A 17,590-nucleotide genomic window follows, 5' to 3' on the forward strand; every position below is an offset into this window, starting at 1 on the left:
TCTGGTGGAGCTACTGCGTGGCTTCCGTCCGGCCTCCGACGGGCGAAATGCGCTGCACTTGTCCGTAGCAGCTCAGCAGTTGTACAGTACGGGACGTCTTCAGGCTCACGAATATCACCGAGACTGTCTTCAAGACCGCTATCACCACGTGTTCTCTGCCCGATGCTGGAGGATTACGAGGCTAAGGTAGCGTGTGGAAGAGACCTTCCTTTCTGAGCCAAATGTTGTCAGCCGGCGACCCGCATGGCTTCATCAGATACTTTCTTTTACAACAGGCACGATTTCTCCTTCTAATACCATCCGCGGCTGCTTCGTGTAACCATCAAGTCTCTCTAAATTGCTCACTTCAAAAATGGCACAACAATTCAAACTCCCAGACGGCAGAAACCTAGACTACTCCCTTACAGGAGCCACCGATGGCTTCCCTCTCGTGTGGCACCATGGCACGCCTTCGGGTTACACAGCGATTCCTGTTCTTGCAACTGCCTGCGAGAAGCGTCGCTTCAGGCTCATAACATTCTCTCGATCCGGCTATGGCGGTTCTTCCAGGCAAAAGGGAAGACAGATCGTTGACGCAGTGGGCGACGTCCGAGCACTTCTTGAGCATCTTGGCTACCAGAAATGCGTAGTCGGCGGGTGGAGTGGTGGAGGTCCGCATGCATTGGCTTGTGCTGCTAAACTTGAGAGCTGTTTGGGCGTCATTTCTGTGGCAGCGGTGGCCCCGTATGACGCTGAGGGGTTGGACTGGATTTCTGGGCAGGGAGAGGATAGTGAGTATGGCTGATTTCCTGTATGCGTGAGTCAAGACCTGACTTGCCGTTCCACAGATATTGAAGAGAGCAAAGCTGCACTCGAGGGCGAGGACGCTCTAAGAGAGTTTTGCGAGGCGCGGCGTCCGGACATGATCAAAGGCACTGCCGCTGAAATTACTCAAATGATGGAATCGATCCTGCCAGAAGTTGACAAGAGAGTATTACTCGAGTCGCGTGAGTTCGGAAAGTACATGGAGACTACGGTAAGAACTTTGCTTTGGGCTCAAGTGCCTTGCTAATTCCATATCTTCCTATGCCAGACACGAGAAGGCCTCAAGTCCAGCTCGGACGGCTGGATAGACGATGACCTTGCTTTTATCAAACCATGGGGCTTCGAGATGACGGACATCCAATGCCCTGTAAGCTTATATCAGGGCAGTGAAGATCTCATGGTCCCTTACGACCATGGGAAGTGGCTGGGATCTCATATCCCTGAGCACTTGTTGACCAAGCACCTGGAGGGTGGCGAGGGACACATTTCGATCTTCGAGGGCAATATCGAGGGGATGCTGGACGAGATGAGGCGGGCGATTGACTCTCGGTCGTGAGGAGCATTGCCGCATGGTACGAGTCGGTTTGCAGCTCTATCTAACAGAATCACAAAACTTGCACGTTCACACTGAGCCATTACCTGGAACACGAGGCTTTCTAAACACACCCTTCGATCAACAGATAAAACTGACAGATACAGGCGCTTCTGTTTAGGAAAATGCAAAGCACAGCAATGATCCGCCACGCTACTTCGTCCACACCTTCACCTCATCCACATCATTAATCCTTGGAACAATATGCGGCGCCCTCGATGTGCCCTCCATCTTTGGCATCTCCCTGCGTTTGATGCCCAACGTCGCCGCCATGGCCTCGTGCGGCATGCCTTCAGCACTCGCCTTGTATCCGATATCCAGCGGCATGGGCTGGTCGAAGAAGATGCAGAAGTGAATCTCCTTCCCACCCTCCGGCAAGACTTCAATCTGATGTGGATAGGCGGCAAGGATGAAGTACATGTCGCCAGGCCCGAGAGTGTAGGTGTCCGTCTCGCCGCTGGGGTCGAGGATGGTCATTCTTGCTTGGCCCTTGTCGACGTAGCCGAGCTCTGCGGTGATGGGATGCCAATGCGGCTGCAGCCAGGTCAGCGGCTAACGTTCAGAAAGCCTGGAAGAGACTCAGCTTACCTCGCGCATCGCCTTGTCCTCCACGCGAAGGGAGTACATGGCCACGTTCTCCAGAGCCGGCCAATATATTGACTTCGCAAGTCTCGCGCTTCGGATATCCTCACCTTGGAGGGGAGGCTGCTGTCCCTCCACATCGAATTTGTGGACATCCTGGTGGTGCGCAGTATCCGGTATAGTCGGTACACCACCACGCTCAACGATCTCCTTGTTCTCTGTTGAGAACTTGATGTGATCAAAAGCAGATCCGGGCAGGTTGTACGTGTTCCCAAGAAAGCCGGCGACATGGCACCATACGCGGCAGAAAGCGAGAAATCCTCCGGCTTCTCGTGGCGAAAGCAGACCAGGAACTCAGCTGGTTCGTCATCGCTGATGTTCTCGATGTGGTGAAGGGAGCCGGAGGGGATGTGAAACATTTGGCCTGCTTTGATGGTGAACGAGGCGAAGTTGGAGTGGGTGTCGATGATGTTGACGAGGGCGTTGCCGGACAGACAGTATGTCAGCTCATTGCTGTCGGCGTGCCAGTGTGGTTCACGGATGCCTTTGGGTTGCAGTGTCAGGCGTTTCAATGACATGGCTTTGAGGATCGGCAGCTCGTCGACGGTGCATTTTCGGATCGATCCTAGAGGTGAGGAGAAGGATGGTTCGGAAGATTCAAGATGGTAGACATGGCGGGATGAAGATGCCATTGTGTTCTTGGTAGTTGGACGTTGTATGGACTTAACGTTTCTAGTGTCTGAATGAGACGCTGGTTGTTCTCCATGACGAAGGGCAATTCTGTATGTTATATATTTCCTGCGCGTAACTTTGCTCTTCTAAGAGCATTACATCCAACGCAGTGACGTCTCCTTTCCCCCCAGCAGAACCACGAGCTGTTCAGCATGCGCATGTTGGGACAGTCGGCTGCGGCTCCGTGTCACAGAGAAGGCTAACAACACCATAGGCAAATCCTGCCTCAGCGCCGCAACACCCGCCGATTCGTGCGGATGCGATCGGTGTGCAGACTAAGGTTCGGCTCACTGCAGCTCGTGGACGTTGAACCAATTGTTCGGTCGCTCCTCTGCTCTCCCACCGTCGGAATGTGACGGCCTGAATACGATATTCTGTCACGAGAGGCTTACGATCCGGTCGGCCCAGGACATTCGGCTCGAGGTTATTTCATGCCGTTAGGCTCGGCCGTGGTATGACAGCCTGAGATGTCGGACGGACATGACGATACCGTCCAACCTCACATTGGTGGAGTCGAAACTAAGCGGTCTTTACCAAGCACGTTTGACGAGAAGTCAGCTTGATGTATGAGGGAAAGTGGGGCTCGATGTCCGATATAGCCTTGAGTGAACACAAGTCACACACGGGGTCTGTGAATATGGTCTGGTGTACAAAAGATATAGAGTATGCTCTTTGAGCCTTAGCGTCGAATCCCCTCTGGACTCGCACACGAACTGTCCAACACCGCAGCAATGGATCCAGACGCCGCCGACAAGCTTGAGAGCTCCGAGAACGAACGACTCCCGCCGGCACCGCATGGCAGCTCATCTCAACGTGGACGACATTGGCTTGGTCAACTGCCAGTAGATTCATGGGCGTGGTATCTCTGGCCGATGACGAGTCTGGTAAGTCAGGAAGGCCTCCAACAATGCTTCAGAATGCCCTCGTACTGACACTGCCCCTAGGGCCTGTCGACCCTCCTCCACGCTCAAGAAGCCATCCACGACTTTCCGGGGCTCTACGCTCTCGGCGTCCTCGTGTACATGGTCGGCGTCATCGAGTACTTCTTGACCATCATTCTGAAGACCAACAAAGCGCTCCTCAACCGCCGCACCCTCATCAAAAGCATCTCCAAGCCTTCCGAAGCCATGTTCTTCGCTACATTCTGGATCAGTACCTTCGGTCTCATTACTGCAGGAATCCAATACTCTGACCCTGCTCCAGGCGGCAATCTGGCGACTACATTCTTTGCGATCTTCTGGATCTGGATCATCTTCGCGCTTTGCGCCAGTGTTGGGATGTTCATCATGCTCGCACACATAAACGCACTGGAATCGAAGGACATGACGCCAGCTTGGTTGCTACCACTGTTTCCTCTCATCCTCACGGGTGTCATGACGGGAAGTCTCGCGGAATGCCTCGGCGAGGCGCAGGCATTTCCGGTCCTGATCACAGGCCTGATCTACTCCGGTGTCGGGTTCTTGCTGAGTCTTCCAGTAGATGGGATCTACCTCTGGAGGCTCTACTGCGCTGGATTGCCAGGTCCTGACAAGAGACCTGCAATGATGCTTGCGGTGGGGCCTCCATCGTATGCACCCCTTGCGTTCCTCAAGATGGCTGCGGTGGTGCCCACACATTATGCCGTCTTCGCGGAGATCCCGATCGCGGGGGTGGTCTGCCAGGTCATGGCCTTGGTCTTTGGTGTCGCGATCGTTGGCATGGCATTGTTCTTGTTCCTGATGGCCTTCTTTTGTATTTTGAGAAGGGCAAACCAGATGTCTTTCCATTTGACTTGGTACGGCTTCATGTGAGTATGGCCCTATAGACCCTGCGAACTTCCGCTTGGGCAATCGCTAACGGGTTGGTAGTTTCCCAAACGTCGGTCTGGTGTCTCTCGTCGGGGTGCTTGGAGCCGAAATTCCGAGCGATGGTGTGCAGTGGGTCGTGTCGGTGTTCACCGCTTTGATCGTCGGGGCCTGGCTGTTCGTCTTTGGCATGCATATGCGAGCGCTGGTGATGAAGAAGGACGCCTTTTAGCTGGAAGGTACCTGTTGCAACGAGGTGATCGTACTGCGGAGCTCTCGGTGGCAGTGAGTGGTGGCGGTGGGCTCTGTCGTCCAAAAGCCAAGATGTGTGCACTTGGAGTCGTGTGATCTGTGGCCTCCGAGCACCATAGAGGATATAACATATCCCGACACACCCTATCATTCAAAGCCCAAGACCAGTACCATCCCCACTCCATCGGTATAGCTTCAAAATATGTTTCCGCAAATGCTGTTCAGTCTTTGACAACGGCGTCCCAGACTGCACTTCTTTGAGCGTCAACAAGACCAACTTCCGCATCTTCCGCAAGTATTCAGCTTGATGAGTGCAATTCGACGCCTCGAAAGCACGCACATATACTTCAAGCGCTCCGACCACCTTGGCATCGGGGACTCCACGGCGGCTGGCTGTTACAACTGTCACGGCCCAGGGGAGCGTGACTCCGTGGTAGAGGAATATGCCGAAGAACTGGCGTAGCGACGGATCAGTGACGTTAGGAGTACCAAACTTGAGAAAGGACTCACCATTGCTTTGTACCCCAAATCCGGCATTATTTTCATCATATCATTCACGCAATCAGCAGCCACCAGGGATCTCTGAAACGTTTCCGGGAACCGTTGCGTCTGCATCCAGTCGTGACTGCGTTCGACTAGCGTCAGTTTGTCCCAGGACACACCGAGCAGAGAGTGCAGCAGATGGAGCAGGAAGCGAGCATGGCAGCTCAAAAGGCGGTTGTGTTGCACAGCTTCGTGGCTTTGTGCCGACCCAGTCGCTGTGAACGTTGGAAGGCTTCTTTCCAAGGCTGCGATGGAGGGCGCCAGTTCGTTCAGTTGTTGGGTGATGGCTGTTGTGTAGGCATCTGCAACGAGGTTGGAAGAGCTGCGCTCGACGCGCGGGTGGTAGCTTGGTGGCGAGGATTAGCAGATATCCCAGAGGCCTCCACAGGGAAGGTTATTAGGATTGAGAATACTCACGCAACATGATGCATGTCTATGATCTGCCCAAGAATGCACATCAACGGCACAAGAACATCGAAAATACCATTGCCTGTGACTGTCAAAGGCGGACCTCGGGGTCCCAGATTACCATTCAGATCAGGTCGTGATGAAGGGCTGCTACAGGTCTGCCAGGTGGTGTCAGGAATCGGTAGGTGTACGTCCTGCGACTCGCTGTCCTTGATTGACAGAGGACTGTTGTATCTAATCGCAAGATGACGATCCCAGACATAAAGGCTCCACCAGAGGCGCCTGCGCTCTTCGCCTTCCTCTGCTGTTGCTTCAACGGTCCAATGGTCGCTGCTGTGTTCCACGACGGCATCGTCGCTGACGCTCATGGGGGACGCAGCACCACTCGTGTCGTCTTCGTCGTCCAATTCATTGTGTCGGTCACCATCCTGGGTCCCGTTCATCTCTGTCTTGGGGACAGCTTCATTACCACCATATCTTGCTGCCGCTGCTGGTGCTCCGGGATCCCGATTCAACCGATACTCTTTAGCGAGTTGAAATGCTATTCTGAAGAAATGCAAACCTGGAGGCTTTGTTTCCGTCGTCATTGTTACCAGAGCGACGTGCATGTAGGTTGCGGTATCATCGATGTATGCGGTCCTCGGCCTCTTGTAACTTGATGGACTTGGGCTGGTGACGGAAGCTGACTGATTAGCTTCGCTGATATCGTGCTTGTCCGTTCGAAGATCAGCAGCCCGCCGTTGTCCAGCCTCGGAAGATCTATCCATTAGAGCCAGAGAAAGACGGAGTAGATTCCTCTGTAGGCGGTCCCTAGCTGCCGGGGCTCCACCGAAGAAGGGGTACTCCGTAGTATGAGCCGCAACTAACAGCATGCTGGCGAGGAGTGCTGGCGTGCAACTGCGAGGTTGATCTTGGGTGAGAAGTGTGTCCCTTCTGAAGATGTGCGCTAGCAGTAGCGGTGAAGACGGCGAATGCACACCTTCTGCGACATCTTCAACGTAGGACTCCAGTAAATGGCACGCCATTGAAGTCGAGATATGCCGGCTTACGAACGGCATCAAGGGAGCCAGGACAGGGTACTTGAGCGTCTGCTGCTGAGCCGATGAAGATCCTAGGGCTTCTTCAACAGTAGATGCCCGGTCCGATGCTCGATGCGCCGTTTCAAGCGACTGAAAGGCGGTGGGATACATTGCATACATTGCATTTCCAGGATCGAGATTCTGAGCCCACGTCTCATTCAGCCAGTTGATGGAATGGTCACCATAGACGTCAGCATATGGGATATCGTTCGTAAACCATGGCGTGCCCGGCGGAAGGGCTGGCAAGTGTGCCGTACTGGACCGCATCATGTTCTCAGAAGGAGGCACGACATCGAAGTGACCAGTACCGGCGGCCTGTCGGTCATTCGGCAGTGCTGAGCGCTCCCTGCTAGATACCGAAGTTCCTGCAGTCGTGGCTCTCCTCGACTTGCTGACTCTCCCATGTCGACGCGAGACGCGTTCGTACGAGCATTCGGCGGCAATATCCTTACATCTCGAACACGGAAGCTGTCCATCGCACTTTGATCGGTGGCGGTTGCAGCTGTCGCATGCTTTCGTGATGCGCTTCCTCTTCTCCGGTTCCATCTCGTGTTCCCGGGCACAAGATGAAATCTAACGAAAGGGGTGATTGGACGACACGAGGTGAAGTCGGGCGAGGCCCATGTCTCCAGCCACTTGCCGTGTCTCGGCCTTCTCAATCTCGGTCGACAATGACCCGTCTACGACTTCCCCACAATCGTTCATCCCTGAAACTGATCACTACGAGCGGCAGAGCACAACTACTTGAAGGAGACCGAGTCCCCATCCACGAGATCGACCAGATAGCAACTGCTTATTGCATGTTGAGTAAAATTGCTTTTGAACAAGTTATTTAACCGCTCGAACCGCATCACTCCTCATGCCTTCAACTCTACTCCCTCCACACGGTTCGTTACTTGCAACTTCTCGGCGGGAACGGCATCGTCCATGTGAATCGTAACAAAAGTGTCACCAAAAACTTCCGAGACCTCCTCCAAACTCTTGCCGAACGTTTCTGGTAAGAGGAACCAAACGCACGCCGCACAAAAGAGGTTCAGCACCAGAAAGAAGATGTAGTAGCGCCTGCTCGTCATCAGCGAACGTATTCGATACGAATGTAGCCATTGCACGACTTGCCATCCAACGTTGTTGAGCGCCGTCGGAGACGCCTGTGCGAGGATGACCTGGACGAGAAATGACATGAACGTGCCAATCGCACCTCCAGTTGCCCGAATGTTCTGGGGAAAGATCTCGGTGCAGTACACAGGGGCCCCGGCGTTCCAGCTGAGACTGAAGATGACGCCGAATAGAATCAGGAAGACTACCCCGAAGCTATTTGCAACAGTGTTCGGCCCTCCGCTATAGATGGCTACAATGGCCACTGTTCCGCTCCATCAGCCATGCAGAAGGCGCAGCATGACAATTTGCGGTATGTACTTACTAACAATCGAGATATCCAAGGCCATTCCAAACGAACCCCAGATGAACATCGTTCGTCTCTTCACTCTATCAATAACAAAAGCCAGACAGAACAAATTCGCCAGCGGACCAGTCAATCCCCAAACCCCAGCAAGTGCCAGTACCGTCGGCCCTCTTATACCAAGCGAGACATACATCTTAGTCTGATAATAATTGATCGCCGAAATCCCGCAGATCTGCTGGGCGAACTGAACGAAACATCCCAGGAACAGCCGCTTCCGGTAGCTCGGTTTGCGCATGATCCCGACAATGGACGAGACCTCATTCTCCTGTTCCCAATTGATCTGGTCTACCATCTGCTTGAACTCTTTCCGGACGTATGCCTCGTCGCCCTTGCGGAAGCGCTTCATGATGTTGAAAGCGTCTTCGTTGCGGCTTTGCTCGATAAGGAATCGAGGCGATTCTGGAAGGAAGAAGGTACAGACGAGCAGGATAACCGCCCATAGTATCTGGAGACCGACAGGGAAGGCGTACTGGGTCTTGTCAGCGGTACCTTGCCAACGAGATCAGGAAGGACGCCTACGGTGAACTGGCCATGGCTGTACGACACCGCGAAGCCGATCCAATTGCTCAAGGCGTACCCAAACCCAATGAACTGGGGATGCAATCCTACGATACTACCGCGGTGTTCCGGCGGCGCAATCTCAGACTGGTCTTCTCAATCACTCAGCAAACTTCGTACTCGTACGCCGTTGCCCGTCGCAGGTACTCACATTGCGGGATGGCGAAGTAGATGATACCAATGGCCAAACCTGCGATCAATCGACCGGTGATCAACATGCCCACATTCACCGCCGCGGTCTGCAGAGTCGTCCCGATGATAGCGATCACTCCACCTATCCTCATGGTGCCGCGGCGGCCTGCACGATGGCCGATTGGCCATGAGAAGAGACAACCCACCGCGCCGCCTGCTGTGTATGTCGAGATGATGGCTCCGAGGATTGAGGGGCTTGGGTGGAACTTGATCTCGAAGTACTCTTGCGCCTGAGCTGTGCTGGAGATCCGTGGGCGGTCAGCGGCAAAGACCTACTGCTGCTTGTGGTTGACATACGCAAAGATACCCGAGTCGTAGCTGGGTCAAAATTAGCGATCCTTCAAGGTAGGGGAAGGGTTTGCTTGTTCATGTCGTACCCCCATAACAACGATCCTGTGCACACTGTGATAGCTGCTGACCGTTAGCAACAGTCGTCGATCTTATCAAGGTGTTGCATACCGCAGAAGTAGTTGTACTTCGTTGCATGCTCCGAGATGAATCGAGGAGACATAGGTACATGTAGTCAAAGCTCATCACACAGCCAATGTCTAGCCAGTAGGTAAGTTGAATTGACTCCACTCGCACTACTGGTCAGTGACCCTTGAATAGCACGATCTGGGGAGAAGTCCCGAGAGTTAGAAGGCCTTTCGGGAAGGCTCTGACTGCGCTGAGGTCCCGAAATTGCCCTGAAGGTTTGCACGTGGCTGATAGCCTACTCCAGAGGGCACGGAGGGTGGATAGCCGGCGTCGACCTCCGGTAGGCTAGCATCAAGTACCACGGCGAAATCTTTCGACAACTTCCACTTGCCCTTGCTTGCACGGCAAGACACAGCTTTGGCGCTCGGCAGAGAACAGTGGCCTGACTACGGCTAGGAACCCAGGATCAAGAAATGGGTCGCTGGTGCTTCCGCCGGAGTTGGGGGGTTGATGTCAGGATTCCCAGCTCCTCCACTCTTGGCAAATTTAACACTGTGTGAAAAGCAAATCTGTCGGAGGACAGAGGCCTGAAAATAGCTGGGGTCAAGAAGCAGCCAAATATGGTTCGACTGTTTGAGAAAGAGCATGCGTGGTTGGGGACTTATGAAGCATAGCCACGGTGTGTGGTACTTCAAGCTTACTGCTGATAGATGTAGACAATACAGCCCATCTGTCAATGGCCCTCGCTATTCACTCAAGCAAAGCAACTGCTCTCATAGGTCCACCACTACCCTCACGTATCTTCAAAGGAAAGCCCATGAACCGAAATCTCTTGTTCACAACAGCGTCCAGGTTGTCAAGCCCCTCTATATGAGTAATGCCTCGCTCACCACACGCATTATGAGCTTGGAAGTTTGGTTCGCCTTCTGGAGCAGGGCTAATGGCCTCCACACCGAAAATCTTAGCGCCTTTGTCCGCAAGCCAGTGGACTGCTTCCAGAGACAGTCCTGGAAAGTCATGTTGCCACCGCGGGTCGTCGAACGGCACGCGTTTATTGAACGCCATATAGACCATGACTGTGTCACCCTGCTTGATCTCCTGCCCGCTGGCGGCAAGAGCATCTTCCATTTCCTTGACGCTGATCGTTGCCTTGAGCTCGACGTGGGAAAGGTCCAAGCATATGGCTTCTGTGTAGAAGTCCTCGATCGGCATCTGGTCGATGGAGAGGGCACCAGGTGTCGGATCAAAGTGCTTTGGGGCGTCGACGTGGGTTCCGGCATGGTCACTCATAGAGAGTGCGTACGATGCACTGCGTAGGACTGTGTTTCCTGCACGCTTAGGCTGATGGACATCCCACGGTGTCAAAACGACTGGAGGATGGAATGGATGAGCCGGGCTGCGGTGGTATAGCTCGCGACTTAGGTCGATGAGCTTTGGCTTCTTATCAATGGTTGTGGCATTGCCTCTTCGTGCCTGGAGGAAGCAGGTAGTTGGCACGGATCGATACATGGACCGGAGGCTCCCGGGCATGCTCTCGACGGACCTCGTCAGCCGGGAGGCCATGTTAAGTGGCTTTTGCTGGAATGAACTTGTTTGTTGAGCTAGAGAGACAACCCGACCTCTTATCTTACTCGTGATCGTGGCTCGTGCTGGGGAGATCGATCATCGACGGAGTTTGCCCGACCTCGGAAGGCCCTATACTTGGAAGGTCCTCCATTTCGATACCATTCATGCTCATCTGCGTTTTCTCTTCAACATCAATTTTCTTCGATCTTACTGAGGAACGCATTAGGCGCTCTGGTGGGAAACCATATTCGAGATGATACTTTGGTCAAGACAGATGAGCTGACTGACGTGCACGGCGCTGAGAAGCACCTGACGGCCCTTGGGCTGTTCGTAGGATCACTCCAGCCCCAAGCGCCGTCGCAGCCAAGACGACTTCAAGTTGCTGCGCCTGTAAGGATGGAATTAATAGCAACAGAGAACCGTAGGCGTCCTTTCAATACTTCATATCCTTTCTCTTCCTTCTCTATAACTACCTAGGTAGACGCTTCCGCATTTATCTTCTGCTTCTCGCTTGCCAGTTATCAAAGCCAACAGCACAACTCGCACCACACCATCCCCGCTCGCCGCAACTCTCGAAGAACCATTCGAAGAACATCCTCACCATGGCCCCCCGCATTAACACCATCCACGACTACAACCAGCCCCGGCAGCCACCGGCCATCAACCGCAACTGCCCCGGCATGACTTCGATATGGCCCTTCTCGATCAGCAGCTTCAGTCCTCTCGGCCGTTTTTCCTGGGGCGACGTGCTACGCCGCATCGGCATGATCTTAATTCTTTGCGAAAGGACGGGCCTCGAAGCGTACTTTCTGATCATTCTGCTGCACAGCAAGAGCGGGCTTGCTTTTATCATCTGGCTGGCGATGGACATTGTTGCGTTCGTCTTCCTGGCGTGGTGTCTTTCTGTGATTGGAGACGCGCAGGGAGATAAGATTGTTTTTGGGGCGAGAGTGGTATGTTCCTGATCCAATGGACGACAGGGGTGACTTTGGGTGCTAATATGGATATCAGAGCCGCTTCCACTTCGACGCGTTCCTTCTTTTTGCAGCGCTCGTGCACCTTTTACTGGTCATGTCGTTTGGCATACTCGTATATGGTCTTGGAGGCGGTACCTTCAGCGCCATCTGGATGGGCATGTGGTTGTTATTTATTGGCGTCGCCTGGGTTGCGCGATGGGAGGAGGCAGGCCCTGTCAGTCTTGTATGAAGACTTCTTACCGGAGCTGCCCAAGGGGATCGCCTCCTCATCGACGTCCGCATGCTGGAAACGACGGACAGCTCGGCGGCTTGTGAGCACTTCGCATTCACGAGAACCTTATGGACGACCACGTCGCGTTGTCACTTTGCAAAGCGCTGCGCAGGGAGGGGAACTCGTACGGTAGACATGTCGAATCTCTGCCAGCTAGCTTTCGACCTGTCGAAGGGAACACCTGTTCCAAACACGGCAAACACAATAGCTGAGCTCTACATGTCTCACCCACTACCCCACGAATATCGTAATCTTAGAGTGTATAGGACGTCACAGTGTCATTCTCGCAACCCCGCGGACCGCGACCTAGACGCATCCAACTGCACCTCATCCCGCACCTGTACCTGCATGACATCCACAACAACCTGTTTCTGACTTCCGTCGAGCCAAACGAGATGTGTCCATTGGTTCGGAGCGTTGTCAGGATCGATCTAAGCTGCACAACTCGATGTGGAGCTGCACTTGACGACACCACTTCGTCATTTCTGCTTGTGTCTTGGGAGGGTGACTTGGTGGGGTGTTACTCCCATTGAAGCTCTCCTACTTCCTTCTCGCCACAACCTCTACCCTTAGAAACAAACATCCACACATTCAATTCAACCAGCAAAAATGTCCGCCAACCTCAGCCCAGAAGAGCGCAGCAACATGGCTAATGGCCATAAGGCTAACCTCTCGAACCCAAGTAAGCGACACCCGCCTGAAGTATTCTTGCAATGGATCTATACTGACCCTATTAGACACCTCCGAAGCGTCCAAGCAAGCCAGCCGACAGGCGTTGAAGGAGCTGGGTGGAGAAGACGCATTCTACTCCGAGGACAAGCAGGGCGACGATGCTCCTACCGCGGGCATGGGGAACGAGGGTATGTTAGCAATGGACGGGTGGACATCCTTGGGTGCACGCTAACGGAATATGGGACAGGCAACGTGATCGGGGGACACAAGGCCAACTTGAGCAACCCAAACACTTCGGAAGAGGCGAAGCAACATAGTAAGGAGGTTCTTAAGGAGCATGGTGCTGCTTAAACTCTGAAGACTCTTTGATGAAGATATGCTGTGTCGATAGTCTATCATGTATGAGACGACGATTGCTGTATCACGGAAACGTTCCTACTCTCGGTTTGATCGCTCTGAATTAAAACCATGCCTGGAAGACGGATCAGACGCCTTCAACAAACCGGCCAATCGATGGACAGTGAAAGCGGCCCACCTTGCATGTCGTGCAGTCTTCTCCTAGACCTCAATGGACATCAGAAGGAAATATCACTCCCGTGGGCGGGTCTTCCTTGTCTGTGAGAGAGTTATCAATTGGCTCGCTCTGACCTGGACACCTGGTCGACCGCTTCCACTGTCCCTCGCTTGCCGGCGAATGCCTTGAGTGGAGATCTCAGCCTTAGGGACTTCTAGAGACGCATCACGGCACGAGAGTCACTAGCCTCCCAATGCCCATATACTCCGCCGCAGCATCGAATGCCTCCTTCCATTCCTCAAGCGCAAATGTCTTGACATCGACCAAGTCTGCACCTTTCGGGAACGCGCCGTTCTCGAGCATCTTCACGAATTGCACCATGTCTTCGCGCGAGTACATGAGCTTCCCTGCGGAATGATCAGCATCTCAGAATGCAGTGCTGTGTCTCCCAATCATACCTTTCATCGTGATATCATCCGAAATGACCTTCCACCCAGAGATAGAGAAGTCGCCAAACCCCATCAAGCTCATCCGTCCTCCCTTCCTCAAAGCAGTCGCTGCACTCTTCAGATGCGGCGACTTCGCAGCAGCCGGTGGCGTTAGATCAAGGATCGCATCGATCGGTCCGACAGCCTGCAAGGCTTCGGCGTCTTTGCCTTCGTCGCCGGTGGTCTGCACTGTTTCAACGACCGCATTAGGAGTTCGGCTGCGCACGTGTTCTCTAAGCCTCGCGAGTCCCTGCTCGTTGCGCCCCATGGCGATGACTTTGGCACCCATGGCTACGGCGACTTGCACGCCTGCACCTCCGAAGCCTCCGGTAGCCGGAAAGATCGTCACTGTATCGCCAGGCTGGACACCGATGTCCCGCAAGCCGCCGTATGGGACCAGGAGGTAGCTGAGATACATCAGATCCTGGTGCGTGTAGCCCAGCTTCTTGCACAGCTTCGCCTCGTCGAGCGGGATACAATTCTCCAGCGGCACGTTCGCGTACTCAGCGAAGTTCCCATCGCGCCAGACGTCCCGCATCAGCTTCTTGCTGCCCGGGCTGCCGCCTTCGTGGATCGCGGATAGGAAGGTGGCGGAGGGGTCGTCACGACCGTGGATCACGCAGTCGACGTACACAAGCTTTCCGGGCTCAAGCAGCGCTGTATCGGGACCGGGGGCTACCACCCGGGCAACTGCGCTCAGGCCGCCGACCAGTGGCAGTGGGTGCGCGTATGGTCTCTCGCCGGTGTAGACTTCCCGATGGTAGGAGAGGACTGCTGCTGAGAGGATACGAACGACGGTGCTTCCGTGTGTTGGTCGAGGGGTTGAGACTTGCTTTACCTGGAAGCCGGCTTCTCGGTCCTCGAGGACAAGAGCGCGGTGGTGGGTTGGTAGTTCGTGTGCCATGATGTGGATTGGTTTAGAGAGATTTGTTAAAGAATGAAATGGTATCGAGTTGCTGTGTTACTTCCATGTCCCCCAGGCACGACCTTTCTTATACCTACAACTCTCTGAGCTGGGACCAGCAGCGTCGAATGTCGTGCCATTGAGAACACCGACAAACTCCATGGCCGAGAGCGAGTGTCTCATAACTAGACCGTAGCATTGGGGATCTTTCAGAGATGTCGTCGGTGAATGCATATACTAACCCCGGTTAAGACCGGTCCACTGACTCGAATGGCTGTCTTAGGCGCTCATTAGCTCTGATTCCATAGAGCAGAGACTGTGCGTTTGGTCATCGTGAATGTGATCGCACGAGCGTCGTACGAGGGGTGCTGTAACTCCGGGTATGGTCGCAGAGCCCTCGTGTGGCATGTGGCTGGTAGGCGAACCTGCACCAAACTTTGTGTGCGAAGCTGCGAGAACCCGATTGCTGCGATGCTTGGATAGTAAGCGTTGGTGATGCACAAGGCTCGGGATGGTCCGTGGTTTTGCTTTGTCGCAATGAGGTCCTTGTGCTGGAAATGCGCCTTCACGTGCCTGGCTTCTCAGTCGATTTGCATCATCATGTGGCCGGGTTCGCGGACCACCTCAGACAGCAATGCACCATCCCGCCCGCCCACCTCAGAAGCTTCCACCACTCCCCCTCAAACAATCGCCGGTACTTCCTTCCAATCATGATGCTCATCCCACTGCACAATCTCCTCAACTTGTCCGTCTCTTGACTGCAACGCCAATATTCCATCCCTTCGAGCCTCCTGACCCATCCTTCGGTCCTTCCAACCGCGTGCGTCGACCCGCATCGACCGAATGTTCCGTGATTGATCCTCGCCATCCTGCATGGCATCTGTGTCCTCCCTGCCGTGCCCGCTTGCACCCGCTCACCATTCCCTCTCCTCCTCCCGGTCCTATATCAAACCCCTTGCACCGCCCATCGTCCCCATCTTCTTCCACCATCCATTGTCTCGAGCTCGTTACACCACAACACCCTCGGTACCTCCGCCGTTCCCCAAACGTCTTTCTAAATACCGCAACAAACATTGCAATCGCATACCAATCTAATCGTGTGAAGTCGTGAAGTCGGTAAAAGTCAAGAAGTCGCGGAGTCGTGTAAATCGTGATAACCTTTTCGGGCGCATAGGTCGCGGAGTCGTTGTAAATGTGAAGTCGAAGCAGTCGCAGGAGTCGTCAAAGTGGCGGAAATTTGAGAGCTGTCAAGATCGTAAAGTCGTAAGGTTTGAGGACGTGTAGAAGTCGTAGAAATTGTACAGTTGTCGGGGTCGTCCGTGGAACTCGTAGAAGGTGAGTTGAAATATGGTGGATTGGTTGCGTAGGCAGCCGGTACACCTGGTAAGACGCAGCAGACTCGAGAGTGTCCCAGTGAGCGGACGCAGCCTTGGGTCTCGATGGACGAATTGCCTTAGTGCCATCGAGAGTGGATCCGGAACGCGTCTTCCAGCAACGAAGCAGAGCGGCGTTGGGTTCGAAAGTCCTGATCTAGATGGTGTCCGAAGATAGCGATGACGGGAAAGATCATCAGTCCCACCAGCGACAGCTGTTCGCCATCTACCATCATTGCGGAACTCTCTTGGAAAGCGTTCACCGCAGAGCTTGGTGCCGCGACAAGCGTTGAGCTTGTCGCGGCACCAAGCTGCATAGGTGAAGGCTCTCCAAACCGAGCCCGTCGCAATGTGGCAGAAGTGCAAACATTGTCGCGATGCTGATCATGGAAGAACAGATTTCCTGAAGTAGTCGTGTAGAGATGCTTCCACAATGATGTGGCTGGCGAATGAGACTCCGATCCTGGGAAGCAAGAACATGGTTCCAACACTTTGACGGTGTGTTTGTTGTTGTCGTGCAGATTTTCCAAATCGTGTGGTTGCGAGGTGCGGTACAATCGGGAGCAGATGAGGTTAGCCAGAGAGGAGCTCATGGAAGTCTTTGATGTACAATCCCGGGCAAGACGGCGTTGAAATCGCTGCCAGGTCATGCATTGTGTATGGTAAGAGATGACATACGTCCAAATGATAATGTGTTGAATAGCTGTGAGCTGTGGTGTCCGGGTGTCGTGGAGAGTCATTGAGTCTCCTGGCGGGAGCCACTTGTACTTGTAATGTCTGTCGACTGCTTTTGCTCAACCTCTGCTCGCAGAACACTATGGATCACATCGACTCTCCGGGTAGATGGGCGCCATTAACGTCAGTGTGAATCGACTCATGGAGGGCACACCACACCGGAACGGTCGGAAAGACGCAAGGAACACTGGTTGTCGAGCCGGAGGTGGAACGGGCATTCGCAGAAGATGTTGGCTCTTGTTCGCCGGCGTAGTCGCAGCGTCCGTTCTGATCGGCTTGGGAGAGACTCGTGTCGCTGAAGCTCGCGGATATCAACGATAATCTGGACGCTGGTTTTGGACGATGTGCCGAGTTCAAGAGTGTGGTCGGCTGGTCTTTGCATCGTTGCGTGGTTTGACAACGGGACAGCGTTTGGAGGGGTGGGATCAGTCGGCGGCGTAGAGCTTGAGACAAGAGGTTTGGTGTGCAGGATCCACCAAGTGTGGGAAGGCAACGGCGCGGCTTCGATTTGAGAGGAGCTGTGTGGTTGCAATCGCCATGGCTTGTCTCCACCTCACGACATTTTTGCCGTTGAGATGTGGCGAGCTCCAGTCCACCGCGAACCAAGTCACCAGCCTGCTCGGCGGCGTCTCCGCCGATCTCTCCCTCAACCCGCCACAACGGTGCAGAGCCTCGTGGATGGGCT

The 17,590-nt window shown here is 54.1% G+C and overlaps 9 protein-coding genes across 9 annotated transcripts; 4 read left to right on the forward strand and 5 right to left on the reverse strand.

The window, feature by feature from the left end:
* Positions 1-352: 352 nt before the first annotated feature.
* LTR77_007154 (uncharacterized protein) lies at positions 353-1,360 on the forward strand (the record flags this gene model as incomplete). Its single annotated transcript, XM_064804391.1, has 3 exons — positions 353-770; positions 828-1,015; positions 1,073-1,360. The coding sequence occupies 3 exons, from the start codon at positions 353-355 to the stop codon at positions 1,358-1,360; spliced, it is 894 nt and encodes a 297-aa protein (XP_064657161.1).
* Positions 1,361-1,549: 189 nt separating this feature from the next.
* Positions 1,550-2,670, reverse strand: LTR77_007155 (uncharacterized protein; the record flags this gene model as incomplete). Its single annotated transcript, XM_064804392.1, has 3 exons — positions 1,550-1,930; positions 1,985-2,196; positions 2,244-2,670. The coding sequence occupies 3 exons, from the start codon at positions 2,668-2,670 to the stop codon at positions 1,550-1,552; spliced, it is 1,020 nt and encodes a 339-aa protein (XP_064657162.1).
* A 771-nt stretch (positions 2,671-3,441) lies between these two features.
* LTR77_007156 (uncharacterized protein) lies at positions 3,442-4,726 on the forward strand (the record flags this gene model as incomplete). The annotated part of the gene is made up of 3 exons (XM_064804393.1): positions 3,442-3,594; positions 3,655-4,496; positions 4,558-4,726. 3 exons carry the CDS (start codon positions 3,442-3,444, stop codon positions 4,724-4,726), a joined length of 1,164 nt encoding a protein of 387 aa, XP_064657163.1.
* Positions 4,727-4,897: 171 nt separating this feature from the next.
* LTR77_007157 (uncharacterized protein) lies at positions 4,898-7,322 on the reverse strand (the record flags this gene model as incomplete). Its single annotated transcript, XM_064804394.1, has 3 exons — positions 4,898-5,200; positions 5,257-5,635; positions 5,707-7,322. 3 exons carry the CDS (start codon positions 7,320-7,322, stop codon positions 4,898-4,900), a joined length of 2,298 nt encoding a protein of 765 aa, XP_064657164.1.
* A 311-nt stretch (positions 7,323-7,633) lies between these two features.
* Positions 7,634-9,499, reverse strand: LTR77_007158 (uncharacterized protein; the record flags this gene model as incomplete). The annotated part of the gene is made up of 7 exons (XM_064804395.1): positions 7,634-8,136; positions 8,197-8,707; positions 8,758-8,888; positions 8,948-9,228; positions 9,286-9,306; positions 9,366-9,399; positions 9,448-9,499. 7 exons carry the CDS (start codon positions 9,497-9,499, stop codon positions 7,634-7,636), a joined length of 1,533 nt encoding a protein of 510 aa, XP_064657165.1.
* Positions 9,500-10,155: 656 nt separating this feature from the next.
* LTR77_007159 (uncharacterized protein) lies at positions 10,156-10,968 on the reverse strand (the record flags this gene model as incomplete). Its single annotated transcript, XM_064804396.1, has 1 exon — positions 10,156-10,968. One exon carries the CDS (start codon positions 10,966-10,968, stop codon positions 10,156-10,158), a length of 813 nt encoding a protein of 270 aa, XP_064657166.1.
* A 605-nt stretch (positions 10,969-11,573) lies between these two features.
* Positions 11,574-12,177, forward strand: LTR77_007160 (uncharacterized protein; the record flags this gene model as incomplete). The annotated part of the gene is made up of 2 exons (XM_064804397.1): positions 11,574-11,924; positions 11,983-12,177. The coding sequence occupies 2 exons, from the start codon at positions 11,574-11,576 to the stop codon at positions 12,175-12,177; spliced, it is 546 nt and encodes a 181-aa protein (XP_064657167.1).
* A 651-nt stretch (positions 12,178-12,828) lies between these two features.
* LTR77_007161 (uncharacterized protein) lies at positions 12,829-13,242 on the forward strand (the record flags this gene model as incomplete). The annotated part of the gene is made up of 3 exons (XM_064804398.1): positions 12,829-12,901; positions 12,957-13,079; positions 13,139-13,242. 3 exons carry the CDS (start codon positions 12,829-12,831, stop codon positions 13,240-13,242), a joined length of 300 nt encoding a protein of 99 aa, XP_064657168.1.
* Positions 13,243-13,630: 388 nt separating this feature from the next.
* Positions 13,631-14,797, reverse strand: LTR77_007162 (uncharacterized protein; the record flags this gene model as incomplete). Its single annotated transcript, XM_064804399.1, has 2 exons — positions 13,631-13,812; positions 13,864-14,797. 2 exons carry the CDS (start codon positions 14,795-14,797, stop codon positions 13,631-13,633), a joined length of 1,116 nt encoding a protein of 371 aa, XP_064657169.1.
* Between the last annotated feature and the right edge of the window lie 2,793 nt (positions 14,798-17,590).

This window comes from Saxophila tyrrhenica (genome assembly GCF_035928015.1).
Source record: "Saxophila tyrrhenica strain CCFEE 5935 chromosome Unknown scaffold_11, whole genome shotgun sequence".
In the NCBI taxonomy this organism is placed as follows: domain Eukaryota; kingdom Fungi; phylum Ascomycota; class Dothideomycetes; order Mycosphaerellales; family Extremaceae; genus Saxophila; species Saxophila tyrrhenica.